We start from the raw sequence: 13,802 nt of genomic DNA, 5'->3' as shown, positions 1-13,802 counted from the left end.
TGAAGTTTTCTGCTGATGTAAGCTAATTATCTCTAGTCATTTTTCTGCTGACCCCTGCTATTTTTACAGTTGGAGCAGCTTGTAGCATTAAGAATTATGTCTCTACCCTTAGGTGTTCGAAGCTTATCATAAAAAACGGTGTGGAGCAGGTGCATCTATTTGATGTCATTCTTACCAAGGTCTTCTATACAATTCTTAAGTCACCTCAGTTGGTTGCAACACAGACTCATGTCTCCTATGTTTCATTTGATGTCATTTTTACGAAGGCATATGTTTCTTTAATTTTCTGTGTTTTTTTCCAAAGTGTAATTTAAGACACCTTAACAGGGTATACCAATTGTGTTCTTTCCAAAGCTTCAGACTATCAGGAACCTCCAACCTCCTGTTTCAACAAGGCTATTGATTCAGTGTCAACAACTTATCTTATCTCAATAGCCTGTATGCTGTTTACAGCTTCTCCATTGTTCGATTTTTAGATTTCCAGACCTAGTATGTCATGTTTTAATAAAGTCAGAATTCTTTTATAGAATGGTGTATTTTTCTGAATAGGTATATTGCTTATTCCTTCACATACTCTCCACTTGCCTGGATGAGTGCAGCTCCAACAACACTCAAGAAGCTCGACACCATCCAGGTCAATGCAGCCCACTTGATTGGCACCCCATTCACCACCTTAAACATTCACTCCCTCCACCAACAGCACACAGTGTCTGCAGTGTGTACCATCTACAAGGTGCACTGCAGCAACTCGCCAAGGCTTCTTCAACAGCACCTCCCAAACCCGTGACCTCTAATACCAAGAAAAACAAGGGCAGCAGGTGCATGGGAAAACCACCACATCCAAGTTCCCCTCCAAGTCACACACCATCCAGACTTGGAAATATATTGCTGTTCCTTCATCGTCGCTGGGTCAAAATCCTGGAACTCCCTCCCTAACAGCACTGTGGGAGTACCTTCACCACACGGACTGCAGCGGTTCAAGAAGGTGGCTCACCACCACCTTCTTAAGGGCACTTAGGGATGGGCAACAAATGCTGGCCTTTCCAGTGACGCCCACATCCCATGAATAAATAAAAAAAACAATAACTGCAAACAACTGCCACAGATAGCTCAGCATTGCCTGTTGCAGTCAAGTTCAGTGCAGCTCTCAACTTCTTTGTCTCCAGCTTGTATTAAGTAGGGGACTGGTGTCGTGTTTGCTACAGCAAATATGTTCGGCAATTCCCCATGGCCACCCAGGTGGAGCAGGATAGAGGTCTGAAGTTTGCACAGATTTCAGGATTCCCTAAGGTTCAGGGCGCCATTGACTGCATCCATGGTGCTGTGAGCTCTGTCACATGACCTCACCGTTATCACAAATTGCAGGGGCTTCCACCATTAATATGCGCCTGGTGTGTGATCACCAGCAATGCACCCTACAGGTCCGTGTCCTCTAACTGGCAGCTGTCATGATGCTTTTATCTTGCAGCAAAACTCCATTCCCCCCATTCTTTGCTCTTGCACAGCAGCGAAGAGGCTGGCTGCTTTGGGAAGAGGGCCTAATCCCCTGCACGCTTCGCTCATGACTCCTCTCAGGAACCCCTACTCTGTGCGCAAACTGCACTACAGTCAGATCCATAGGTCAACTTATCAAGCAGAACAGTCCTCGAGCATCAGTTCCCATGCCTGAAATAAATAAATAAACAGAAAAGGCTGGAAACACTCAGATGGTCAGACAGCATCTGCAGAGAGAGAAACAGAGTTAATGTTTCAGGTCGATGACCTTTCACCAGAACTGGAAGAAGTTAAGAGATTTAACTGTTTATAAGCAAGTACAGAGCCAGGGAATGGGCTGGGGGGGAGGGGTCAGACAAAGTGGAAGGTCTGTGATAGAGTGGGTTTAATTAAATGACAAAAGGGGCAAGGAAAAAGGGGTTGATAATGGGACAAGTAAAGTAACAAAAGATGGGTCTAGAGGAGATGTACATGGTAACAGCAGAACCATTATCAGCACCTGCTGTCCAAGAAAATAGGAGCAGTGGTTATGATCTAAAGCTGTTGAATTCAGCGCTGAGGCCAGAAGGCTGTAAAGTGCCTAATCGAAAGATGAGGTGCTGTTCCTCGAGCTTGCATGAGCTTCATTGAAACAGTGTAGGAGGCCAAGGACAGGGAGGTCAGAGTGGGAGTGGTGTGGAGAATTAAAGTGACAGGCAACCGGAAGCTCAGGGTCACGCTTGCGAACTGAATGGAGGTGTTCAGCAAAGCGGTCGCCCAATCTGCGTTTGGTCTCCCCAAAGTGTAAAAAAAAGACTTGCATTTATATAGCGCCTTTCACAATAACCGGACGTCTCAAAGCGCTTTACAGCCAATGAAATACTTTTGAAGTGGAGTCGCTGTTGTAATGTGGGAAACACGGCAGCCAATTTGCGCGCAGCAGGCTCCCACTAACAGGAATGTGATAATGACCAGATAATCTGTTTTTAGTGATGTTAGCTGAGGGATAAATATTGGCCAGGACACCGGGGATAACTCCCCTGCTCTTCTTCGAAATAGTGCTATGGGATCTTTTATGTCCACCTGAGAGAGCAGACAGGGCCTCGGTTTAATGTCTCATCCGAAAGATGGCACCTCCGACAGTGCTGCACTCCCTTTAGCACTGCACGGGAGTGTCAGCCTAGCTTTATGTGCTATGTTATGAACCCATAACCTTCTGACTCAGAGGTGAGTGTGCTACCAACTGAGCCATAGCTGACACTGTAGAGGAGACTGCATCGTGAGCAGTGAATACAGTATACTAAATTGAAAAAAGTACAAGTAAATCAATGTTTCACCGGGAAGGAGCATTTGGGTCCCTGGACGGGTGAAAGGGGAGGTGTTGCATCTCCTGCACTTGCATGGGAAGGTGCCGGGGGAATGGGAGTGGGGGTAATGGAAGAGTGGAGCAAGGTGTCGTGGAGGGAACATTCCCATCAGAATAGTGAAAGGGGAGGCGAAGGGAAGAAGTCTTTGGTGGTGGCATCATGCTGGAGGTGGAGGATGACCTGTTGAATGTGGAGGCTGGTGGGGTGGAAGGTGAGGACAACGGGGAGGGAGGAGAAGGGGTGAGGGCAGAAGTGCGGGAAACAGGACAGACACAGTCGAGGACAGGCCTGGTAGCATCCTGCAAAACAGAGCACACATGATATTGGTTTACTGTATGTTGCATAACTTTGTTCTGCAACGGGGACAACACATGGAGCCACCAAAAATCTAGGCTGACGCTCTAGTGCAGTACTAAAGGAGTGCTGCACTGTCGGAGGTGCCGTCTTTCAGATGCGACGTTAAACCGAGGCCCCAACTGTTCTCTCAGGTTTTGAAGAAGAGCAGGGGAGTTATCCCCGGTGTCCTGGCCAATATTTATCCCTCAATCGATATCGCTAAAAATAGATTATCTGGTCATTTGTGGGAGCTTGCTGTGTGCAAATTGGTTGCCCCGTTACCTACATTTTTTTATTCATTCATGGGATGTGGGCGTCGCTGGCAAGGCCAGTATTTATTGCCCATCCCTAATTACCCTTGAGAAGGTGGTGGTGAGCCGCCGCCTTGAGCCACCGCCTTGAACCGCTGCAGTCCGTGTGGTGAAGGTATTCCCACAGTGCTGTTAGGGACGGAGTTCCAGAATTTTGACCCAGTGACGATGAAAGTACATGATATATTTCCAAGTTAGGATAGTGTGCAACTTGGAGGGGAACTTGGAGGTGATGGTGTTCCCATGTGTCTGCTGCCCTTATCCTTCTGGTTGGTAGAGGTTGCAGGTTTGGGAGGTGCTGTCGAAGAAGCCTTGGCGACTTGCTGCAGTGCATCTTGTAGATGGTACACACTGCAGCCACGGTACGCTGGTGGTGGAGGGAGTGAATATTTAAGGTGGTGGATGGGGTGCCAATTAAGCGGGCTGCATTGTCTTGGATGATGTCGAGCTTCTTGAGTGTTGTTGAAGCTGCACTCATCCAGACAAGTGGAGAGAATTCCATCACACTCCTGACTTGTGCCTTGTAGATGGTGGAAAGGCTTTGGGGAGTCAAAAGGTGAGACACTCTCCCCAGAATACCCAGCCTCTGACCTGCTATTGGAGCCACAGTATTTATGTGGCTGGTCCAGTTAAGTTTCTGGTCAATGGTGACCCTCCAGGATGTTGATGGTGGGGGATTCGGCAGTTGTTATTCTATTGAATATCAAGGGGCGGTGGTTAGACCCTCACTTGTTGGAGATAGTCATTGCCTGGCACTTGTGTATCGCGAATGTTACCTGCCACTTATCAGCCCAAGCCTGAATGTCATCCAGGTCTTGCTGCATGCGGGCATGGACTGCTTCATTATCTGAGGAGCGAATACACTTCAAAAAGTACGTAATTGGCTGTAAATCGCTTTGGAACGTCTTGCAGTCATGAAAGACACTATATAAATGCAAGTCTTTTTTCTCAGTTGGGACGGGGTGGATGGCCAGCTTTCTTCTCACTGGGGTGGGAGGTAGCAGGACCTCTTTTCTCTCAGTAGCAGATGAGGAGGGCCGAGTTTTACCTCAATGGGAGGTTGGTGAGAGGAGGGTTTGTTGAATTTCTGCTAAGTAAAGGAGAAAGGGGTGTTAATAGTAGATTTCTGTTTCGTTTTGGGGGTTACTGGCATTGAGATGGGGGTTGTCAGACTTCTTAGTGTGGTGGGGGGAGGGTTTGTGTACTGATGTCTGCTCAGTGGTGGGGTGGCTGTGGATTTGTTTATGGGAGGGGGGAGAATGGTATGTGAGATGCAGGGTGGCCGGATGGGGTTTCAGTTCAGTGGAGGCTGGACATCTTGATTTCTGCTTAGTGGGGGCTGGTAACAAGGTTTGTTCTTTGGGGGACGGGGGTGTTAGGCCATGTTTTCTATTCAGTGCAGGAAGTGCAATGTTCTGCTCTGTGAGGGGAGCAGGAACAAAGAGAAATGGGGGTGCAGTCTTCTCTCGGGGAGAGGAGTCTTCTATTTTACAATGTTTGGGCCAACATTGTCTTGTTCCTTACCTTGGTTTGGTGAGACATCACGAGTCATTGGTTTCTGTTGCGCGCAGTCTTTTTCCTGCTTCTAATTTAACAGTTTCCTGTGTTCTCAAGTCTTGATCTATTCTTGTAGGGATGGTGTTTCTGCTCAATGTGGGATTCTCCCAATCTCTGCTCAGTAGGGCTGGGGGTGTTGCAGTTAAAAGCGTTTTTCAGCCCATGAAGTACGCTTGAAGTGTAGTCACTGTTGTATTAGAGGAACTGCAGTAGTCAATTTACGCACAGCAAGCTCCCACAAACAGCAATGAGATACATGAATTGTCCTAAAGTCTACTTAGTGTTGCGAGGAAGGGGTCGAAAACAGTCCACAGTTGTGGGTGCCTGACATTGCTCAGGGAGTGAGAGAGTTCCACATATCACTCATTACTGCCTTGGCCCAGCATATTCGCTAATGGACTTAAAACATTTTAAAAGTCAGGAATTCTGACATGTTTACTCTCATGAAATATAATCATTTGCATTGATTGCCCTTTGGGTTTAGCTTGAGTGTGATTTTACATTTAAATTAATAACTGGAGGTTACTGAGGCTGCTTTTTTGGGGTTGTCATGTAACGTTAGGTGCTGTTCCACTGTAATCGATTATTCATGTAATAGTGGCCCGTAATTTGCAATCAGCGGTGAAGCAAAGGCGTTCGCCACTGGCCCCGAAGTAAGCTTCACACAAAGATCTCGCGATCTCTGGCGAGAAGTTCGGCTTTTCTGATGCGTAATTGAAATCAACGCAAGTTAATGGGGATTCCCAGCGAAGAGCTGCTGTACCGTCAACAAGCTGTCTGAGCAGCCAATCAAAACGCTGAATTCTCAGACAGCGAACCAGGAAGAGACTAAGCTCCTTCGACTCTAACTTTTTAAAAATATTAGAGAGAGCGAAGCAAACATTGAGACTCTCACATGGGGGGAAAAGACAAACCTGAAATAAAGATGAACAAACTTTAAAAAAAAAATTTTTTTTTTTAAAGTTTCTTCAAAATTTTAATTTGACACTCCATAAAATTAAAATGAGTTTTTCAGGGCCATAACCTTTGTTTAGCAGTCAACACGCTGTTAAAACCCCAGTTACACCTGATCCAAAAAGGTCTAACTTTTAATGGGGTATTTAACAGCGATAGTACCACGGAAGAGCCGAAGTTTCCATGATTTGACAGATTACACTGATTGCCGACCCTGGGGGCAGGCCCACAGTGCAGCCAGTGTCGGAGCAGTGAATGACAGACCCCAACTTGACGATTTCCACATTAGCCTGCGCATGCGCCAATCCTGAAGCTGCGGTCAGTTTCAAAGGCAAAATGATGGCGAACACTGCCAGTTCGCCGTCATCAGGACCGCAAATTCCAGGCCATTCTGTTTACAGCAGCACTTACAGGCATAGTGTGTTTGCAATCCTGTGACCGACCACTGTTTATGGTAATATACATCTCATGACTCTTATTGTGCTTACAGAAAGTTAAGTAGCAAATACAACCCTAATGGCCATTATTTAATTGATTGCACTTATCTTTATAATAAAAATGAACTGAACTCTAACCTTTTTTAATATATTCGGAATGGCAAATTGTTCAGAATTAATTAACTGTGGGGATGTTTGGAACCACCGATCAGCTGTAGAATAAAGTCCTCGAGCTGTGTAATTTTCCTTATGCATGAAGTTTTATCATATTCACGGACTGATTTGCCTCTTAACAGGGGAGCACATACCCATGAAATTATAATATTTGCAGAAACGATAAACAGTAATTGAATTCAGAGCTGAGCATTGCAGTATTGACTACAGGGGAGTTTTAAATCCAAAGTGCATTGATAGCAATTTCCCTGGCATTATACAAGGTCTATTGTCTCACTTGCTTCAACCAATTGGATTTCATTCATCCCAGGTGAAGCTCAGAGCTTCTTTTGTATTCAGATATACAGATTATAGAATCATAGAAATTTATGGCACAGAAGGAGGCCCATCGTGTCCGCGCTGGTTGAAGAAGAGCTATCCAGCCTAATCCCACTTTCCAGCTCTTGGTCCGTAGCCTTGTCGGCTACGGCACTTCAAGTGTATGTCCAAGTACTTTTTAAATGCGATGTGGGTTTCTTCCTCTACTGCCCTTTCAGGCAGTGAGCTCCAGGCCCCCACCACCCTCTGGGTGAAAAAATGTCTTCTAACCCTTCTACCAATTACTTTAAATCTATGCCCCCTGGTTATTGACCTCTCTGCTACGGGAAATAGGTCCTTCTTATCCACTCTATCTAGGCTCCTCATAATTTTATACTGGGAAGGCAGCATCTGTACACTCCAACCCACTCCCGAGTTATCAAATACTTAAAATCAGACAGCAATGTTTCATTTGAATATGAAGACTGTGAACTTTGTTCAGCTGGCTGAAAAGCTTGCATTCTGCGACTCAGTCCTGATGCTATTGCTCATGGTTATGCTGTGGCAGCATCATAAATACAAATGCAGATCCAGCTTTTATTAGTTGTTATATTTTCATTGTTTGTGCACTGAACTCTGCAACTGTTCTTTCTCGTATTTTCAGCTGTGACAGGAGAATTAAACCAGAACGGCAACCTTGTTTCTAACAATGAGGCAATGTATGTTTGAGGACTGGAATTTCAGCTTCAGAATTACAAATGAGCTTGGCACTAACATTCTTGGTCTGAACTCTATAAATCTCAAATCGCCTCTAGCAAATACAGCTTGGGATTGGTCAGAATCTAGCTGCACTGCATTATTGTATCCTTAGTGAGGATATGTGTCATTGCAATATGAACTACAACCAATTTAAAAATGTTTATATGACTGGACAACTTGTATTCTGGGACACTGACCATACTATTTTTAAAATTAATTCTTGGGATGTGGGTGTCGATGGCAAGGCCAGCATTTATTGCCCATCCCTAGTTGCCCTTGAGAAGGTGGTGGTGAGCCGCCTTCTTGAACCGCTGCAGTCCGTATGGTGAAGGTACTCCCACAGTAATGTAAGGGATGGAGTACCAGAATTTTGACTCAGTGTTGAGGACGGAACAGCGATATATGTTCAAGTCAGGATGGTGCGTGACTTGGAGGTGGTGATATTCCCATGCGTCTGCTGCCCTTGTCCTTCTAGGTGGTAGAAGTTATGGGTTTGGGAGTTGCTGTCGAAGAAGTCTTGGTGAGTTGCTGCAATGCATCCTGTAGATAGTAAATACTGAAGCCACGGTGCGCCGGTGGTGGAGGGAGTGGATGTTTAAGGTGGTGGATGGGCTGCCAATCATGCAGACTGCCTTATCCTGGATGGTGTTCAGCTTCTTGAATATTGTCAGAAGGTTGTGGGTTCAAGTCCCACTCCAGGGACTTGAGCACATAAATCTAGGCTGACACTCCAGTGCAGTGCTGAGGGAGTGCTGTACTGTCGCAGGTGCCGTCTTTCAGATGAGACGTTAAACCGAGGCCCCGTCTGCTCTCTCAGATGAACGTAAAAGATCCCATGGCACTATTTCGAAGAAGAGCAATGGAGTTCTCCCCGGTGACCTGGCCAATATTTATCCCTCAACCAACATCACTAAAACAGATTATCTGGTCATTATCACATTGCTGTTGGTGGGACCTTGCTGTGTGCAAATTGGCTGCCACATTTCCCACATTACAACAGTGACTCTACTTCAAAAAGTACTTCATTGGCTGTAAAACGCTTTGAGACGTCCGGTGATCATGAAAGACGCTATATAAATACAAGTCTTTCTTTTTTCTTGTTGCAGTTGCACCCATCCAGGCAAGTGAAGAGCATTCCATCACACTGCTGACTTGTTAATTTTATATGCATATGACAAAAAAATGCTACAAATGTGTGAAGCCATGTTATTCAGCTCCTACCAAGAATTCTCCATCTTAACTCCTGGTGGTTGGTGGATGTTCCACCGGCTTTCCACCCGAGAGTTAAAATTCCCCCTACAATATAAATTTAAACCATTGATATTGCAACGCAGGGCAACTGCACAGGTAGAAATCCGACTCAGCTTCAAGCTCTTTCTTAGTTTTGATTTATTGTTGAACGGAGAATTAAAAAAAAATTTAAGTAGTCAAACTTAAATTGAAGCAGTCAATTCTCAGAATATTTACTGTCTGAGTGTAAATACTATTCTAAGAAAACAAACTATTGAAGTGATTCTCGGTACCAATCAATCTCATTGTTCGCTTTATTTTCAGACTGGCCAACAGCGTTGGTGGGAACAAGAAATCGCAATGAATACTGTGATCCAGACAGGAGAGTTAATCACACACAACCTCACTGAACTCTTGAAGCCTGAGGCTTACGAAGTTCGTCTGACACCTATTACACAATTTGGGGAAGGTGATTCCACCATTCGAGTCATTAAGTACACTGATGGTAAGAATGATCACACTATGGAACATTTCAAACTCTGACAATTGCTATAAAGAGCCATGGGAAATTGAATTGCTTGAGGTAATTTCAGCAATTTCTCAGATTGTTTAACATTTAAAAAATTAATTTATGAACTTATTCTCTCATTATACAAAGCATTTGTTACATGATTTTTATACCACATATAAAGCAGACCATAGATCACTGGTGTAGTCTGTTCATACCTTGACTTTTATGGGTTGAAAAGCTTTTTGATTCAGTATAGCTCTTTAGAATAGGATCCTGATGCAGTTTTATAATATTGCATTTCAAATGTCTCTTGAACCATGATTAACTCCAAGGAACACATTGGTGTATGGCACTTGGGAATCTTGTCAAAAAGACATCAACTGTAATTTGTAAGTGCACCAATGGACTATAAAAGAAAATGAAGTGGAAAACATACTATACTGAAGCACGGTGTCTTTCAAGAGTGAATTAAGGCACTATGGGGGAAAGATTCGGTTGGTTTGCGCCTCCCGTTAGCGCCTTAAGAGAGCGCTAATGTGGCGCAAAGCAACTAGCGCCCGTGCGCGGCGATGTTTGCGGCGCTCATGAAATTGACTAGACATTTTGCGGCGGCACTAAACACTACTGCCACGATCTCCTGCGCCCGCAGATCGTGACATCAGTTGAGCGTGCGGTAGCGCCCCGGACCGGATATTGAGTGGTGCCACCTGCTGCTAGTAACGACAGGTTGAGGGGAGCGTTTTGCAGTCGGGAAGGGACTGGGGGAGCGCTATTTAAAGGCGACCGCTTCCTGCCTTTTTTTGTCGGCAAAATTTTTTCACCACGTATTCTGAGGAGATATTCAAAGCTATGTTGAGGAGTTTTGGGTACTGAGCAGCACTTTGCAGGTTCTTATTTAATTGATCTTCCTAATTTAGAAGATACTATGGGGGCTGCACTCTGAGCTCTTTCCTGGGCCTCTTCATTGTTCTTTCCAACAGAGTTGATGTACAGGTCTCTCCAGGCCTAGATTCAAGGCTGCAATGAGCAGGATGTGGATGGAGAGCAAGATCGACCCTCCCCTTTAAGAACTGGCGACAGTGTGCCTGTGTTCCATCGCTGACTGACATTACCTGAGCTGCGCCCGCGCTCTGAGTTAGCGCCTCGCTCCTCGGCCTTTGCACCTTAAGACAGGTGTGCAGTGCCTGATTTAGCGCTCCAATCACCTCCAGGGGCAATAAAAGCCAAGTTTGCAGTCGGAGGCGATAATTAGCGCCAGGCGCTAAACTTTGCGCCCGGCCGATAATCGCGCACCAAATGGGACGATACTCAATTTCTCCCCTTATAACTTTTTTTGTGCATTCTCCCAATGGTCCATGATGCCTAGAACATGTTGAGATTTAGTCTTTGTAAAGGTAGGTGCTGAGAATTACACCTTTCAAGTATATGAAAGTGCCATTCTATAGAGCCTTTGACAAGCCATTACAGTCAATGAAGTAATTTATTGAAATAAGAACAGAAAATGCTGGAAATATTCAGCAGGTCAGGCAGTATTTTGCTTTTGTATAAGCAATTTATTGACGTGTAGTCACAGTTGTAATGTAGGAAACGCAGCAGGCAATTTGCACACAGCAAGATCCTACAAACGGCAATGAGATAATGAGCAAATAATCTGTTTTAGTGATGTTGCTTGAAGGATAAATATTGGCCAGGACTCCCCGACTCATCGAGTAGTGGCATGAGATCTTTTATGTCCACCTGAGAGGACTGACGGGGCCTCGGTTTAACGTATCATCTGAAAGATGGCACCTCCAACAGTGCAGCACTCCCTCAGTACTGCACTGGAGTGTCAGCCTAAATTTTGTGCTCAAGTCCCTGGAGTGGGACATGAATCCACAGCCTTCTGACTCACAGGTGAAAGTGCTACCAACTGAGCCCCGGCTGCACTCAAAGCAACAGTTGCTCCATCTGGCTGAATAATTACTTCAAGCCTTTTGGCATGTAATCAATCTTTCATCTTAAGCTCCAGGCTCCAGATTTGAGGTGATTTTATCAGTTTTATTTCCTTTTAACACATCATGAAAACATTAGGAGGAGATTACATTGTTAGAATAATTTTAAAGTCTTCTATTTTATGATTATACCATTCATAACAAAGGAATACATTGGGACACATTACATGTAAATTGAATACATTATTTATTCAAATGATATAACATATACTGGACAAGGGCAAACAAACAGACAAATAAATATAGAGGATGCCATTAAAATAAGATTACAGTACATTATTAAAGTAAATTTCGCATGATCTTAATTCACAATATTCAAAGGTCACATTTAGAAGGCTAGTTGAATCAGTGAACCAAGAAGAGCTTCTTGTAGCCAATTAACCAGAGTGATTGGGCTGGCTGCTGCCTTGAGTTACAGAAATTGCTGATGTAACAAACCAATTCACACAGGTTGAAACCCTCAATTCTAAGGCCTAGCTCATAGTCTTTTGAAGGTCTTTCAAACAATCTCCAATCCCAGGGCTTGTTTATCAAATTCTCTCAAGACTTTTTATTCATGTGAAACGTGTAATGTTTCTGTTCCATGCTTCCTGATTTCAAACTGATATTCTATAGCAAGTTGCCACTTATGAATAATAAGCGCTCGTTAAAGAGAGTGGCTCATTGCTGGACAGTAGGAAAGAGAAAAAGTTCTGATTTTGGTGCTGTTGTTCTGCCTAAATCCATTGGGATGTTCCTGTTTATTTGTATAATTGGTTTCTCAGTGTTCTTGCACCGTTTGTGAGTAAAGTGAATTTATTATTTATAATAGTAACACAGATTAGTATAACTGAAGAGCTTGGTGTTACATCTCCCTAACATCTATCTGAGGCTGAACCACACTGTTCGCAACCTTGGTGTCATATTTGACCCTGAAATGAGCTTCCAACCACATATCCACAGCATAACTAAGACCGCCTATTTCCACCTCTGTAACGTTGCCCGTCTCCGCCCTTGCCTCAGCTCATCCGCTGCTGAAACCCTCATCCATGCCTTTATTACCTCTAGACTTGACTATTCCAACGCACTCCTGGCTGGCCTCCCACATTCTACCCTACGTGAACTTGAGGTCATCCAAAACTCGGCTGTCCATGTCCTAACTCGCACCAAGTCCCGTTCCTCCATCACCCCTGTGCTCGCTGACCTACATTGGCTCCCGGTTAAGCAATGCCTCAATTTCAAAATTCTCACCCTTGTTTTCAAATCTCTCCATGGCCTCGCCCTTCTCTATCTCTGTAATCTCCTTCAGCCCCACAACTCTCCTTCCCCCCCCCCCCCCGAGATATCTGTGCTCCTCTAATTCTGCCCTCTTGAGCATCCCTGATTATAATCGCTCAACCTTTGGTGGCCGTGCCTTCTGTTGCCTAGGCCCTAAGCTCTGGAATTCCCTCCCTAAACCTCTCCGCCTCACTACCTTTCTTTCCTCCTTTAAGACGCTCCTTAAAACCTACCTCTTTGACCAAGAATTTGGTCACCTGCCCTAATTTCTCCTTATGTGGCTTGGTGTCAATTTTTTTTTAGCTTTTAATACTCCTGTGAAGCACCTTGGGACGTTTTACCATGTTAAAGGCGCTATATAAAAACAAGTTGTTGTTGAGAGGAAAGTAATAAAGTCATTAACAGATTAACATTTTCAATGGTGACAACTGAGATACCAGTGGCAAAATTGTGCATAATTAAACTAAAAGAGAAATTTTATTAAGACAGCTGCATTATCTGTCTTCTGATTCCATGCAGCATTTCATGTTTGAGTTTATTTTTGAATTGTAAAAATGGCTAGAATGAACAATATTTGTGCTGCTAATAGGATATTGCCATTGCTCTGTAAGTGCTTGTATAAATTATATAAATGCTCATATTCATACAATGATTGGAATTAGAAAATGTTTCTTGGAACTACAGCACTAACTTTTTGTTACCACTTGAGATGATCCAAGTTATTAATGTTGATATTTTATATGGTTCTTTGTTGCTAATTACCTCTGAAATCTAATTTAATGTCTTTATGAATGACTGAAACAACCAACCCATTGGGCACTAAAGGGTAAATGCCTTCTTGCTAGCCCTTGGGATGGCAATGTGATGGTGAGAGCAGACTCGAACATTGGGGGAATGTTGGCATGGCAACAGCGTATCTGTTAAATCACTGTTATTCGAGGAGCGCAGATATCTCGGGGGGTGGGGGTTGTGGGGCTGAAGGAGATTACAGAGATAGAGAGGGGCGAGGCCATGGAGGGATTTGAAAACAAGGGTAAGAATTTTGAAATTGAGGCATTGCTTAACTGGGAGCCAATGAGCTATTCAGGAGCGAATACCCAATTGGAATAGGCAGGCACTATACTGTTCTACAGGAATTACTCAGGAAG

At 44.2% G+C, this 13,802-nt stretch overlaps 2 protein-coding genes across 3 annotated transcripts in view; one reads left to right on the top strand and one right to left on the bottom strand.

Moving 5' to 3' along the window:
• LOC147109216 (uncharacterized) overlaps positions 1 to 13,802 on the bottom strand; it is a 370,234-nt gene that overhangs the window by 122,960 nt on the left and 233,472 nt on the right. The window lies entirely within an intron of this gene.
• Positions 1 to 13,802, top strand: part of mdga2a (MAM domain containing glycosylphosphatidylinositol anchor 2a) — a 1,193,698-nt gene that overhangs the window by 1,053,438 nt on the left and 126,458 nt on the right. For both annotated transcript variants that reach the window (XM_086002928.1, XM_086002927.1), the window contains one exon: positions 9,220 to 9,400. In XM_086002928.1, the coding sequence (XP_085859054.1) occupies positions 9,220 to 9,400 (181 nt within the window). The remainder of the gene's footprint in view (positions 1 to 9,219; positions 9,401 to 13,802) is intronic.

Source organism: Somniosus microcephalus, chromosome 12, assembly GCF_052327205.1.
Source record: "Somniosus microcephalus isolate GS21.2 chromosome 12, FLI_Smic_1.0, whole genome shotgun sequence".
Lineage (NCBI taxonomy): Eukaryota > Metazoa > Chordata > Chondrichthyes > Squaliformes > Somniosidae > Somniosus > Somniosus microcephalus.
The sequence above is the reverse complement of the archived record's forward strand: the minus strand, read 5'-3'. Positions and strand labels throughout refer to the sequence as shown.